Here is a 14,153-nt window from a genome sequence, read left to right as displayed (position 1 = left end):
AATATGAAAGCAGCAGTGAGTGGTCCATAATAAAGCCATTGTAGAAGCAGGACAAAAGGGCTGTAACCATCTACTATACAGCTTCTCAAGGAGTTGGTGTATTTCTTCTTTCCCTTACTCAGCCCTTGAAATCCAGCTTCCCAAATATTAGCAGAGTTCTCACTGTGGTCTACATGTGCACGTGTACCAAGCAAAGCAATGCCCACATGGCATTTAAATGGTCAGATACTCTTGATAGAAGAATTTCCAACTAGGATCTATCTATGAGCATAAAATGTGCCTACAATTTCTTTGCTGTTTTGCTGTCAGCACTTAGCAAATTTCAAGAGGAAAATCTTACTTTCACTTAGGACATTTGGATTCTGATGTTTGTAATTCACAGTGAGAACCTACCTTTCTCCCCATCATTAGTTTTAGCAAGGTCAGTGTCCAGTACATAGGAAATAAAGTACTAGACAACAGCATCAAAATCTGGCTTTTAGTGTTTGTTGCTATATTATGTGAGCTTTTGCGAGATGTTTATAGCTCTGACAGAATTTTTTCACAGGTTTTTGATGTAAACATCTTGTTTTTCTATATTCCTTTCTGATGATAGTCAACTGATAGATTTCTAGCCTAACCAGTGGGATGGAGAGGTGGTAGCCTTGTTCTCCAATCCCTGATCATTCTTCAAAACCTATAAAAGTGAAGTCTTTGTAAACAATAAGGTCTTTTCTTCTTCAGCCTTCATTTTGTAGAGTCAAATCTGTGAGTATTTACTCGTGTCCACTACTGACAGGTGTTCTTTTGCTTTCATACCACAGTATCTACAACAGATTGTGATTTTTTTCTATTCTCTTTGGAGCCATCTCATCCAAAACAGACTCCTACGTAACTGTTTTCTCTTTCCTTTGAGGAGAGTATAACAAGTAATTAGCATACCAAATGTTACCTTCAGATGCATCAGGGCAACTCAAATCTTATTCAACCTTGTAGTCTTCCCTTCTAAATACAAATGTGTCATCTGCCTTTGTGAATATGTCTGTATGTTTCTGTCTGCCTTTGTGTATTAGTCTTAAGTAGCCATACCTTCCAGGGAAACCACTGTACTGTCAATTCAATGTCATGCAAGCTCTCAGTTCCAAGTCCATGAAAAAATCCTGCATTTGAGTCTGTGGAAAAACAGTGTTATTGTTCCTACAGAGGCTTCCCACTTTAATTCTTCTGTGCAGTCCTTTTCATCTACCCTTAACTCTACTCATCCTTTGTAACCTTTTACTATAGGCAGGCTAAATACAATTTATAATACACCCCCTGAAGCCTCCCTTGCTTTCTGTTACTTTCAAGCTCATAGCTAAGCAGGACTGGAATTCCTCCCCTCAGAAACTTGTCTAAATCTTCCCTAGCACACAAAACCCTAGCTTTGTGCAAACCCCTCCAGGAAACTTTACTGTCACGTGGTGAGAGCCATTCTATATTCCACCTGATTTTTCTGCTCCTTTTGACACTCTGTGTCTGTTCCTTACAAGGTACCTCCATCCTCCGAGCTTCTGCAGTTCTTGGTGAGCTTGAGCCTCTCTAGTTTTCAGTATCTCTTTGGAGATCCTTAATCATGGTTTGAATCTTGTTTTGATTCCCATTCAAGGCTTCCCAGACACAGTTATAATCCAGCATGGTTTGCAACAGCAAAGAGCACCAGGGCTTCAGTGCAACCCAAAGAATCCCACAGGAGACACTTATTCTGGTTGCCAGACTGCACTTAAGCCAGTGTTGCAGTCCCCCTAGGACTACAGTGATCAGCCAGGTAACAGCGAACGGTGTGACTAAGGTAAAGCTGAGCTGTAGAAAGCAAAATAAATGGACGTACAGATGAAGTTGTTAAGTAAGGTAAGTAAGAGACACAGAATCTAACAGGGAGATAATGGACAAAATAATGGTGAGGGTTGCCAGGTCCTACACCACCTGTCAAACGTTTTTTATCCCTCCTAACCCATCCTTTCATTCACATCAGTTTTAAGTTACATTGCTTGCATTCACCAAATGCCACATCTGTGTGAACTACACCCTGGAGAGAAGAGCTGCACTCTGGAGAATTCCTCATGCTCATCAGTGTGTGGATCAACAGGCCTGTAAGGGGGCTGGTACTGTATTTTATACACCCTAAGAATAAACATCTGCCTTGGAACAGGTGGCTTGAATGAAACAGAAAGAACAACTTTGAAAGGCCAAAGGATCTGTTCTGACAGAAATATGTTCATCATGCTCAACTTTGTCAGCTTCAAATTTGCTTTTCAGATGTTTTGCATAGCTGTGCTCACCTGTCCAAACACCTCCTCATTCACTGTGAAGGTTAGATCCAGGATATCTGTGATATTGTTATCCTTCATCCACTGCAAGCTCTGATGGAACTCTTCATCCAGGTACTCTAAGTCGCTTAAATCACATGGTCTGATTGCAAGACAAGAAAAAAGACAGGACCCCGTGACTACTGGCAGAATGATTTCCTACTAAGTATGTGAACAAATTTACTGAAGATCTAACATAAAACTGAAGTTCATTTAGTTTTGTTAACATCAAAGGCTGTTTTGAAGACCCTCTTGAAGCAGTTCTGCAACTGTTTGCTTTGCATAGCTGGGCTCAAGGCCAAATCTCTTGGCTGCCTGCATTATTTGCTGTCAAAAGACACCCCTGGGGCTTGATTTGATGTGGTTCTTCAGGATGCCCTGCACTTCACAGCACATGTGTCCCTCCAGCCCAACCATACTGTGCCTGGCTGCTTCCATTACCTATCATCTGCCAGGTGAGCACAGGACTGACACAGGGCAGACCAGGTGGATGTTATGAGCAGCCTGGTTTCCAATTCTCTAAAGGGGCAATGAGGATGCCCTAGGTTTCAGCCTATTTTCAGACTAAATCAGGTACAATATAGGTATGAGCCTTTGTACCCCAGCAATAACAGTAGTTAAACCCCAACAAAGACCAACATGATAAAAAACTTAAAGGACTATTAATACAGGTATCTTTGCTGATTTGGAATCATCTGAATTGATGAACTGTTTCAGCTAAGCTTTGTTCTGCTCTTTAGCATTCAATTGCAGTCTTGAGTTAATATTTATGGCTTTTTTTATTGTTGCAAAAACTTTATGTACCTTGCCTTACTTCAGTCTGTTAATTAAAGAGGGACTGATTGTCAATCCAAATTAACCTTATAAACTTCAAATTGGAAGTAATGTATTATTGGTAGCTTATGCTTACTAAAATAAAAGACCGGAGAAGATAAAAAACCATTCACTGGTTATATCTACATTAACATTCTTAATTAACCCAAGTCATGTTTTAGAATGAAAAGCTACTCCACCACTGAGGCATGACAAATGATGTATCTTTTGCTCAATATAACCTCTGTCCTTCTTTTGTTATTATTTTGTTTTATTACATCAAAGATGCTTTTCAGTCTTCCTCCTGGCTGAATCTTCGTAACTTTTCATCAGTAGTAATCTCTGGAATTATGTGTCAGTACTTTCTGATGTGTGTTTTCAAATCTCATACTTATTTATTCTTGTCAACATAGTATTTACGAATGGCAAATTCTCGGAGAAAACAAAGAAAAATTAAAATGTGTTCATATTCTATCACAGACCAACAAACCAACAGCAGAAAGGACTTGAAGGTCATTGCACTTGAAGCAACTCCCTAAGGGTCTGTGTCTCTGCAGACTCACTGTGGGATCGCTGTTTCTGCACGGTTCCGTGGTTATACTCACAGCCTTAGTAGTGCTTTGTAGAACGGCCTTGTGAAGAAAGCATCAAGAAGGTACTGATGAATGAGAGCAAGACCAAGAATACGACCGCTGAACCTGAACCTGTGAAATAAAAATACAGAGTAAATGAAGCATAACTCAAGACTTCCAGTATAGAAACTCACACAGGTAGCAACTGGGGTTTTCTGGTTTGTTTGTTTCTGAGTTAGTTTTTCACATTTATTCCCTGATTGTTTTTTTCCGAGCAGAGACTTAATGCCAATCCTCCCATGTCTGATCAATAATGGATCCTCTTGATGCACCTCCTCCTGTACCCATACCTGCAGCTGGCATGTTATGTGCTCTCCTGTACCAAACCAATGAACACTCACCTTTCTGTGATCTCTTGCAGTGTTCTGATACAGACTGACTACACAACACAGTATTTGGCCAAGGAAATACTGTAATACTCCACCTCAGCAGAACAAGTGCTATCTCAAAAGAGTTGCAAAGGATATTTGGAGACTCAGTATATCCAGTTTGTGACTAGCTACAATCCTGTCCAAGGTGGGGCTTTAGAGTACTTTAAAAGGGTAGTGAGTTGACTTGATAGGGGAAAACTGAAGTTCAAATAAGATAACTGTTGTGACCAAGGACACATCAGCATCTAATACTCAGGCACACTGTTCCCAGACCACTTTCTTAATTCTGCTGCTCAGCTGTTTTCAGTATTCACACACTCCTTGTGTTTGTTTCTAAGAACAACTACTCCCGGTCCCACTACAAGTACACTCAAATAGTGCCCTGCTCATTATGTGAGCAAATGTGAGCACTCCAAGTCTGAGTTGACTGACAACATAGAAAAGTTTTGCTCCACAAAAGATGAGAAACATATGAAAAAGTGTAGAAATCATTCCTTCCACTTACAGGAACCAGTGCAAAGACCACTCCTGCACATGAATGAAATGTGAGTCTGATTGTAATAGAGGTGGCAAAGAATATCTGTTCAGTCAGCTTTATGCTCATTGGACAGAACAAGTACTTAGTATGTCAAATGGAGCACAAAATAGTCTGCTGTGGGCCCAATTAGCATTTACATCACCACAGGAGCAGCCTCCGGGTCCCCTGAATCTGAGAAAGGTCCTTATGATATGCAGCTGACCAGCCACAGAAGAATTATTACATTACCCCCCTTACAGCTGTTTCCACAGCAGCAACAAAAGGCAGCTGTTGGGTCTAGTTAGGGCCTGCTTCACCCCTCTTGTGCTCCAGTGCAGTGCTTCCAGCAAAAAGCAAGGAAACGAGGAGGAGCTGATACAATGAAAGCACAGTGAAAACCAGACAGCTCAAATCCCAGAAATGCTGAACCTGTAATCCATCGGTTTTATAGCACCTTCAGGATCCATAATCAAGTCCATTTGTCCTAAATAACACGTGTCAGCTTTTCTGGTTTTGTTGTTCACCCCCATCCATCCCCGTGTGTTTTGAAAGTGAGCACTGAATGAAAATGCTGGGGGTGTTCCTCACCACGGTGCTCACCCCACAGCTACTCAGCCGTGCAGGACTGCGCAGGCAGAAGCCACCTGGAATAAAGCTGAAAGTGAACTGCCAGGAAAGATTTGGGAACATGGCTTCTCCTGAGAAACTGCTTGAATGTGTGAACAGCGTCCCTTTTCTCCTTACTGCTTGTTTCACATCTGCAAGGCTTTGAGGGGATTGCTGCAAAGCTGACATGAAAAGGGTTGTGCACCTACAACAAGGTGTTTACAGCAACGGGCACATGTTATGGGGGCCATTAATAGAGAGTTTAATTTGAATCAGTGCCTTGTGGCAGAACTCTATCAAACCATCCCAAAGCTATGGACAGCATTTCTATGTGAAAAGTCCAAGTCTGGTGCACCAGCCTAAGAACATGTGGGATAAGTGAGATGAAATAATTAACAAATTGTTGCCACTGCTGGTGCCTATCAATACAAGGGATAAAAAAGCTGTGTTGCAGACCATATTCCCTGGCAGCTTTGTATCACTACAGAAAAACACGGTGCTGTGTGACCAAGGCATGTGAGCTCTCCAGCCCACAGACCCTTCTGCCCCTCCACAGAGCTTTGCCATCTCTGCAGAGACTTGCTATACTTGACCCTCTTCTGAAGAATGGTGTAGAAGAACGTTCTCTGGCCCCTTATCCATGCTGGACAGGGCCTGGGACCAGATATGACACTTCTCTGGTCCAGCACTGAGAAACATGGACCATCATATGCCAAAGGATACCTATCAACAGGAGGCATTTGCTGCCTTTCCCAGAGAACAAATAAACAATTTTTCTGTGTGTGGCTCCACTCAGTTCATCAACCTGCCACTACACTCAGAAAAGCATAGTAGTCCCACTTAAAATGTATCAAAACTTACAGAAAAGCAAGAAGAAACAAATTGCCCTCCTTACAAAAGCCAGTTAAAACAAAGCCAGACTCCTGTGTTTATTTCTTCCTGAAAGATTTAGAGCAAGGGTGAGATTTAGAGGTGGGTAAGACAGACCTTTAAGAACAAAACAGGTTTTCTTGACAGAATAAGCAGCACAAAGGTAAATCCTGGCTGGAGGGCACATACCTTCCTTAGGCCTGAATTTGTCTTTCCAAGGAAGTGAAAAATGCTTGTTTGGTTTCTTTCTAGCAGAAAAGCTAGTTTGGGAGAGGTGGGGAATGCAGGGTCCTGCTCTGGCCTTTTCTTTCAACACCCTTCCCTTTTGGAGACAATGATTGAGTCTGAGTAATGTGCTCCAGAGAGACGGAAAATGCAGGAGGGAGTTAATGAACAGGAAATGGTGGAAATGAGAGACAGAATTAATGAGCAGTGGAGCTGCTCTGGTTTGACTGCCTATTGACACCATTTGTCCACTCAAAAAGGACATTGTGTGCACCTGCTTTCTGGCTTTTAACAGCACTACTCTTTTACCCACTTTCAGAAATTCCCACTGTACCCAGCTAATTCCTTTTCCTTTTGGAGGCTTCAAGTGCCCCTGAAGCAGCCACAACATCTCACTGCAAAATAACAGGCTCACTCCCCTTGATGGGACTCTGCATACTCACTGCATATCTGTGTACTCAGGGAGAGACAAATCCATATGCTATAGCAGCAACTAGGCAATAAATTTTCCTCCAACTGCAGCTGAGTCACAGGAGATTTAATGTACTCTGGTCCTTATCATACAGCACCAGAGCAAGGCAGGACCCACAATGACCATTTGGTACAGGGCTCTCTCTTAACTGGTTCAGTGAATGGAGCTCTACTTTATATGATTTTTTTTCCTTGGATTCAAATACATAATTATGTACCTTGAAAAGACTGTAATCTGTGTGTACAGAAGAAGTTTATCATTCTGTTGGGAATGCTTTGGGAACCATGCCTTGGGGGCTAAATTAGGTATGGTATAAGAAACTTCAGATCCTAAAAAAGGAAGCACCTGATGAGATTAAAAAGATTGAAAATCCTGCAAACCTTATCTCACTCAAACACATCAGCTGCATTTAAGTGCACCCTTTTTGATGCAGTAGCTTGTGAAAAAATATTCAAAGTAGGGCTTGAGAGAGATAAATATAGCATGGTTCACATCAAATTTGAAAATGTCACTTTCTTTTCATAAGACTTGCTTTCATCTGTAATGGAAATGTACACATTCTGTTGCACCAGTTTTAAAGCTTTTGACTGTTTAATCATACAGATGAACTCTTGGCCACCTGAAAGACAAGCTGAAAAAATGAGGCTACACTATGGTCCAGGGCTTCTGCCCTTGGCAGCTCTTCTGAGGACGAATGATACTTGTCAGGTGGATGCAGCTGGAGCCTATTAGTCCTTTCACAGTGGGAGAGACTGGATCTAATCTTGATCATTATTAAATACCAAAGAATCTAACGAGGAGAATATTTAGAAAGACACAATAATGGGAAATACTTCACCTTGAACATGCATTTTATTAGACAACAGAGAATTCAGTCACAAAACACAGATTTGTAGGAAACCGGGCATCATGAATTCAAGAGGTTGTGGTACAGCTTGTTTTTAAGCCCTGTTAAAACTGCCATTGTTATGAAGACACTAGTGAATAACCTGAATGCCAGAAACTGCTGATTAAAGGAACTAAAAATCAATTCTTATAGCCTAAAGTGTTGTGATTTGCAACCTTTTGATATGGGGCGGGGGGACAACAGGCAGAGGAAAATGTACTGAGTCTATGATTTCTGAATTTTTGTGTTATCACCAGCACTAGCACTTTTTAAATAAATAACTTCTTTTTTAATGCAAGAAAGTTATAAGAATGTGTATTTTGCAAAAAGAGTTGACCAGCAAGATGGTTACAACAACCCTGCCTGGACTCATACATTATGAATTTTAAGCAATACTGGCAGTGTGTCAGGCAAATGCTCCAGAGATCTGTGTCTAGATATTGGTAGTACACATCCTTGTGTTGGCTCAGTGCAGGACATGGCCAACATGTCCTACATGTGCTACACCTACAGAGAAATGATCTAGCAGAAGATCAGGTCACCTCTACAAAACCTTGTCTATCATTCAAATCCACACCTCTATCTATCAGCCTTCATTAACAAATACCTTTCTTTAATCTGGTGTGCATATTTAATCCCTACTCACTCAATTGAGAGAACATTTGAAGCGACTAATGGGATAACATGAAGCATTCTTTTCTCAGGAAGGTTGAGCCATGCAGGCTGGGACAGCTCATGTGTTCTCTTTATCTGACTTGCATCTGCAAACTCTGCAGACTCCTCTTTGCCACTGTGTCATTTGGCCTTGTGGCAAATTTGCTCTGCGTATCTGCAGGCTCAGAGGTGGACGCTGTGGCATTCCAGCACCATGCCTCTTCAGTTCAGGAATCTGATGACCTCATGTGTCATTAACATGAAAGGAATGGCTTTTACAAAGGCTGGAGACAGAAGTGCATGAAGTCTCAGCACATTAAAGAGAAAAGGTAAAATAACTCCTAAATTAGTCATGGAGGAGAATTCCAATATAAGGAGTAACAAGAGTACTGTTGGCTCATTTTCTTTTCTTATATCCATCTCTAATATTAAGAATCCTGAGAGACACCACGACCTTAGAGAGACCAAGATACAGCGTTGGGTCACATTTGCACAGCATCTCCCAAATGCTACACTGACTCTGGTATCTAACCACACTGGCATCCCACATGAGAAATTACTCTAGATCCCTACATGCTTCTTTCGAAGGAATGGTAATGACTCATCCCAGCCAGGTTTTGGTTTTACCTCCTGTGCATTATGTTCTAAATACTGAAAAGGATCTTATCTCATATATGGTCAAAATTCATTCCAAGTTTTCAGCAAGTTACAGAGTTTTTAAAGGGAAACTCCATACTTCCTCACCATGAACCACGAAAAATTCTGTCGAGTAAGCTTTGGAAATGGATTTTCAATCCATTTTTCAATTAAAATTTAAAGAAAATATTTAGGAGTAGTGACATGAAGTAACTGTGTGTGCAGGTGATTGATGAATGACTGAAACTGATGAACTTTAAATAGTTAAGAATCTACAGGAATTGATCCCTGCTGCCCCAGGAAATGTGACTAGGATTTAATAGAGGATACATTCTACTCAGAAACAAGGCATTTTATTCAGTAATCAAAAGATCAAGAAGCATATTCCATGAACCTCTCTTTGACAATCCTCTCTGCTTATTATGCCTATAAAACTTAGGAGTTTTATTTATATTTTCAAGGAAATTTGTTACACTTATTTAAGAAAGCACTAGCCTCTCTTAAGTAGCCCCAACTGTAAAGTGGAACAGTCCAGCAGACCTGCTTGTGCAGTGTCATAAAGTACAAAGAGAGTGCTCAGAAATATAAATACATCACCCAAGAACTGAAATCAAACAAGGAAAGAAAAAGCATGAAGAATGATTTTCAGAAAGAAAAACAACTTGATCCAAATAAAATTCCTTTACATTTCAAATTCTGAACAGGTAATTTTCTTCAGGTGAAACTAAGTCTTTAGATATTTTTACTTTGGGTGGGCACCAGAGTTTCATACGATGAGTAACTTTATGTGAGCCAATCTCTCATTTTATTGCTAATTTGTGCAAACTATTTTCTGCTGCAAAAGGCCAGTACAATGCTGGTACTTCAGTAAGTGGTTGTCCTACTTCTATTGTCTGGATCTATCTGCAAGTAGAACACATTTCTGTTTCTCAGTACCAAGAAGTAACCACATAAAAAAACCCCTATTGCTTACATGTGATGGAAATGTGAACTATCCATGTCCCTCTAAATCTCTGGAGCTCATGCATCCTAAATTAGCAACTAAACCTCAAACCATTCCTGAAGCCTAAATTACCAGCAACTGAAAAACAAAGAGATAATCCAAACCTTACTGCTTCTTTATTTAACCTAATCAGATCTTTCAAGTCTTTTCCTTGTCCCTAACCTACATATTTGTTCACTCAAAGTGTCTTTTCATCTTTCTTATATCCTGGCTATATCCACCACAAAAGAACTGTCAGAAAAGGTTAAAAGACTAATTGTGTCATGGAGAAGAAAGCATGAATTTATGGCAAAAGCTGCAGGCTATTTGTCTTTGTCCAGAAAAATGATAGGCAAAGATAATATAGATTAGGGAAATGCATAAAACCCCCTTGGATTTCTCTTCAACACAATCTATCAAACAGTTCCTTTCCTCCACACAGTAGCTCCAGATAAATGCTTGCATGGAAAAATGGTTACAGCAGCATTTGCTCAGCACTGCAGCCAAGTCAGAAAGCCCCATGCTGGAGTGGCTGGCACTGGCTTCTTGCACATCAGCCAAACTGTGCCAGAAATTCTTACTGCAGGTACAGGAATTCCTCTGTGTGGGGCTATTGCAGGCGTGCCAGCCTCAGTGCCATGGGCTGCCTGAGCACCAGAGATGCCATGAATTGGAAATGGAGAACTGATTTCCAGGTCTGCCTTTAAACTAATAAAGAGATTAAAAAAGGAACATGGTCTCTCTCTGTAATAAGAAATTTATGCTGGGTATCATTTTACCAGTAACAAGTTCCGTGAATGCAGGGGTTTGGAGGAGGAGAGGAGGAGAGGAGGAGTGTGGCAAGTGCTGAAGGGGCCCTCTCTGCTTGCAGAGCCATCTCTCAGCCTCATGACCGTAATGTACAGTCATAATCCTCTGGGAGAACTGTCAGTGCACAGCAGCACAAGCATGACTAACCTCCATCAGCAACGAGGCTACCTGCAGGCTTTAGCTTCTCTTGCTGGTACAAGGGATAAGACACACTAGCCTGGGAGACTCTTGGCAAACGCTCCTCTGCCCGGCAGCCACAGAGGAGATACAGATTGAGGTATGAGCTACTGGCTAGCAGACAACAAACCTCTACATTTTGTGATTCTCACATCCTAGACTTTATTGCTTACTGGCAAATTTCAAAGCAGAGAGATCACCTTCCAGAGGAGATCAGCGCCAATATTTCATTTGAAAACTGACAAAACTTCAATACAAAAGTAAAATAACTTATCTGAAGCTATCCAGAAAACAAATGATAAAGACAACAATGGAATCACATTCCTTTGAGTCCCTATTCCATTTTAGTTTTTTGGTCTATTTGACATTTTTTTACTTTCCCACCTTCTATAAAACGATATGTTTTATATTGATTTTGTCAATCAATCAGCTCTAGTTTATCATCAGTTCCATTTAGATCAGTTCAATCTCATGCTTATGTGTTGTTTTATTTCAAACAAGCAAAGGAATATTTTCATCAAGAGACTTTCATTTCTCAGTCAAAGATTTGGGAAGAGTTGTTGGTGGGCATTTTGCAAACCTATGAATTGGTGAAGTTTCAGACACTGCATGACTTATGTTTGCTTTCCACATCTTCGCCATGTGTTGTTGAAACAAACTAGTCAAGCTACAGGGAAATCCACCAATTTAGTCATCTGCCAGACAAGAGGGTCATAAAAACACAAGCTGAATGACTGCACATTTTCCTTCAATGGCTAACTACAAACACTGCAGTCACAATAACTGACTTATTTTCAAAGAAGGCACATCCTTCCCAGCCTGTCTAGGTTATTTAAGCATGAGAGAGACTGTTCATCATAAAGTCCTGGTAAGCACCCAAGAATGTTTACCCCGTGTGATGAGGGGTGATGCAGATATCCTTGAGCTAACTGCAAACAGTTCATGGGCAGTGCAGAGCCCTCTGGACTTACCACCCCTGTCCAGAAACCATACACTTGGGTTTGCATTGTGCTGCAACTCAGCTAATGATCCCTGTCTCTCAGGATGAGGATCCTCAATTGAGTAAAGTCAAAAGTCTGTGTGCTGATATTCAGACATGCTATTAATTGCTTGACAGTCTATTTTAGGTCTTGTTTTGCAAATCATTGACTACTTCCAACTTTTATTAATACCACTGCAAACTGACCACTCTGATCCTCTTCTGGGAATAGCAGAACCTCTGCATTTGAGTTCTGAAGTCTATTATTTTTCTTTACTTTTCTTTACAGATCTTTCCAGCACAATTAAATAATTCCAGTTTCTAGTCTGCCATTTCTAGAATGGAAGTCATTAGTCACAGTGTAAAAATCTTCCTTCAGTGAGCCACAAGATACTGAATGTATACTTCTGTATTCTTGTTATCACATGAACTTTTCTTATGGAGGCTGAATAGGTTAGGATTTTTCTCATCCTCCATAAGTTTATTGAGATTTTGAAAAATATTCCTATTCCAGGTTGGGGAAAACTGACAAACATTACCTTTCTCCTTTTAAAAACATACATATCAGATCGAATTAAATCTTTAATATTCCCCTTTTCTGGGATTCAATGTAACACTAAGGTAACATACTAAGAATAATTTTCAATGACCAAATGAAACTTCTGACTTTCAAAACATCCCAGGGAGAGGCCTACAGAAACAGAAGTGCCAAATGAAACTTTTAACTTTCAAAACATCCCAGGGAGAGGCCTACAGAAACAGAAGTGCCCTTTGCTACTCAAAAATACCCAAAATGAATTAGGATGATTTACTGAAAAAAATATTGCTCTACAAGCAGTCTTTCTTTTGATGTATGAATTGTGTTACTTACAAAAAAGGGTTATCTTGGGAATTTATGCACCTGCTCTAGATAAATTTTCTTTACCTTACTGAAGTTGGAACAAAATGTAGTGAGAAATAAGGAGGGGAATGATGACGAAGCAATATTTCATAGTGACAGCTCAGCCTTGCTATTCCAGTGTGGCTGGAACAGGAGATATGACAACATTCATCACTCCCTGGGGGTTTTTCACCACTACCAATACACAGACAATCACTGCCCATCCCACTGCTTCCCTGCAGGCCCACGTGCTTGGGCACAGCATGAATTTTACCCTTTTCTCCTCTGCCAGATGCAAGGTACAGACACTCCAGAGATTTTCATGTGAAGCCTCCCATCTACGAGAAGATTTAATCTGCAGTATTGCAAAAATGGCCCTAAGTAAGGGAAAAACCCATAAATATGACTTTTGTAAATACAGAACAAAACAGAACAGCCGCCTTTCCCTCAAACTAAACTCTAATTTGGAAGAAGTGCTAGGGAGACTATGAGACTCACAGAAGGGAAAAGGGGTAGAGAGTGTGACAGACATCTCTTCTTTCAACTCATAACGCAAAGCCATTCAGATCCTCAAAAGAGCTCAGAAAAAAGCTCCAGTAAAGTGACGGAAAGCCAAGAATAAGGTAAACATAAAGCAGAAACTTTTTTAAAAGAAAAAAAGGTTGCTGCACAAGCTCAGTTAGGAAGAATTTTTTTCTTTTCTCCTTCAGTTTTGGTTTGCCTTTAATCTTCCAATTCCTCCTGTTCCTTAATAAATAATTAACCAGCTGTTGAGGCAGGCTGTATGTGATACAGTCATACATCAAACTTAATAGGAAAATCAAAGTTTACTTAAGTACAGGAGGCATTGAGAGAGATCACAGTACAGCAGCAAGAAGGCATTTCAGTAACATACCCTTTTCACATACTGAAAAGGTCTTATAAATTATTTCAGCTGCACGTTTATTTTAATATCATTCTTGTCCAGAAGATTTACAATAGTGCTTGAAAATTTCTTATGCAAACATAATTTATTTAAAATAAGATATTGCTAGTAATTAAAATTTATAGTCTAACATAACACTAAATGCTTTGGTTTTCTATGGTGCCTTTCATCTGAGAATTTCAAAGCAGTTCTGAGCAGTACTGTACATCAAATGGAATTCAAGTTGATTGCATACTAGGAAACCTCTTCAGATGGAAACTGAGGCAAACAGGCAGTCATCTAATTTCAGAAACAACTGGATGTAGCTTGATGCCTCACTCTAGGATGCTTTATCTGATTTTTCAGAGGTTGATTTTTCAGTGTTTAGAATAAACAGGCCCTTTCAAGATGGCCA

General features: G+C 40.3%; 1 protein-coding gene across 10 annotated transcripts in view; it reads right to left on the bottom strand.

Annotated features, from left to right (window-relative positions):
• HECW1 (HECT, C2 and WW domain containing E3 ubiquitin protein ligase 1) overlaps positions 1–14,153 on the bottom strand; it is a 260,766-nt gene that overhangs the window by 11,964 nt on the left and 234,649 nt on the right. For all 10 annotated transcript variants that reach the window (XM_040074231.1, XM_040073981.1, XM_040074379.1 and 7 more), the window contains 2 exons: positions 3,743–3,841; positions 2,298–2,427 (listed from right to left, as the gene is read on the bottom strand). In XM_040074231.1, the coding sequence (XP_039930165.1) occupies positions 2,298–2,427; positions 3,743–3,841 (229 nt within the window). The remainder of the gene's footprint in view (positions 1–2,297; positions 2,428–3,742; positions 3,842–14,153) is intronic.

This window comes from Hirundo rustica, chromosome 1, assembly GCF_015227805.2.
Source record: "Hirundo rustica isolate bHirRus1 chromosome 1, bHirRus1.pri.v3, whole genome shotgun sequence".
NCBI lineage: Eukaryota > Metazoa > Chordata > Aves > Passeriformes > Hirundinidae > Hirundo > Hirundo rustica.
This window is presented reverse-complemented; position numbering and strand designations above follow the sequence as displayed.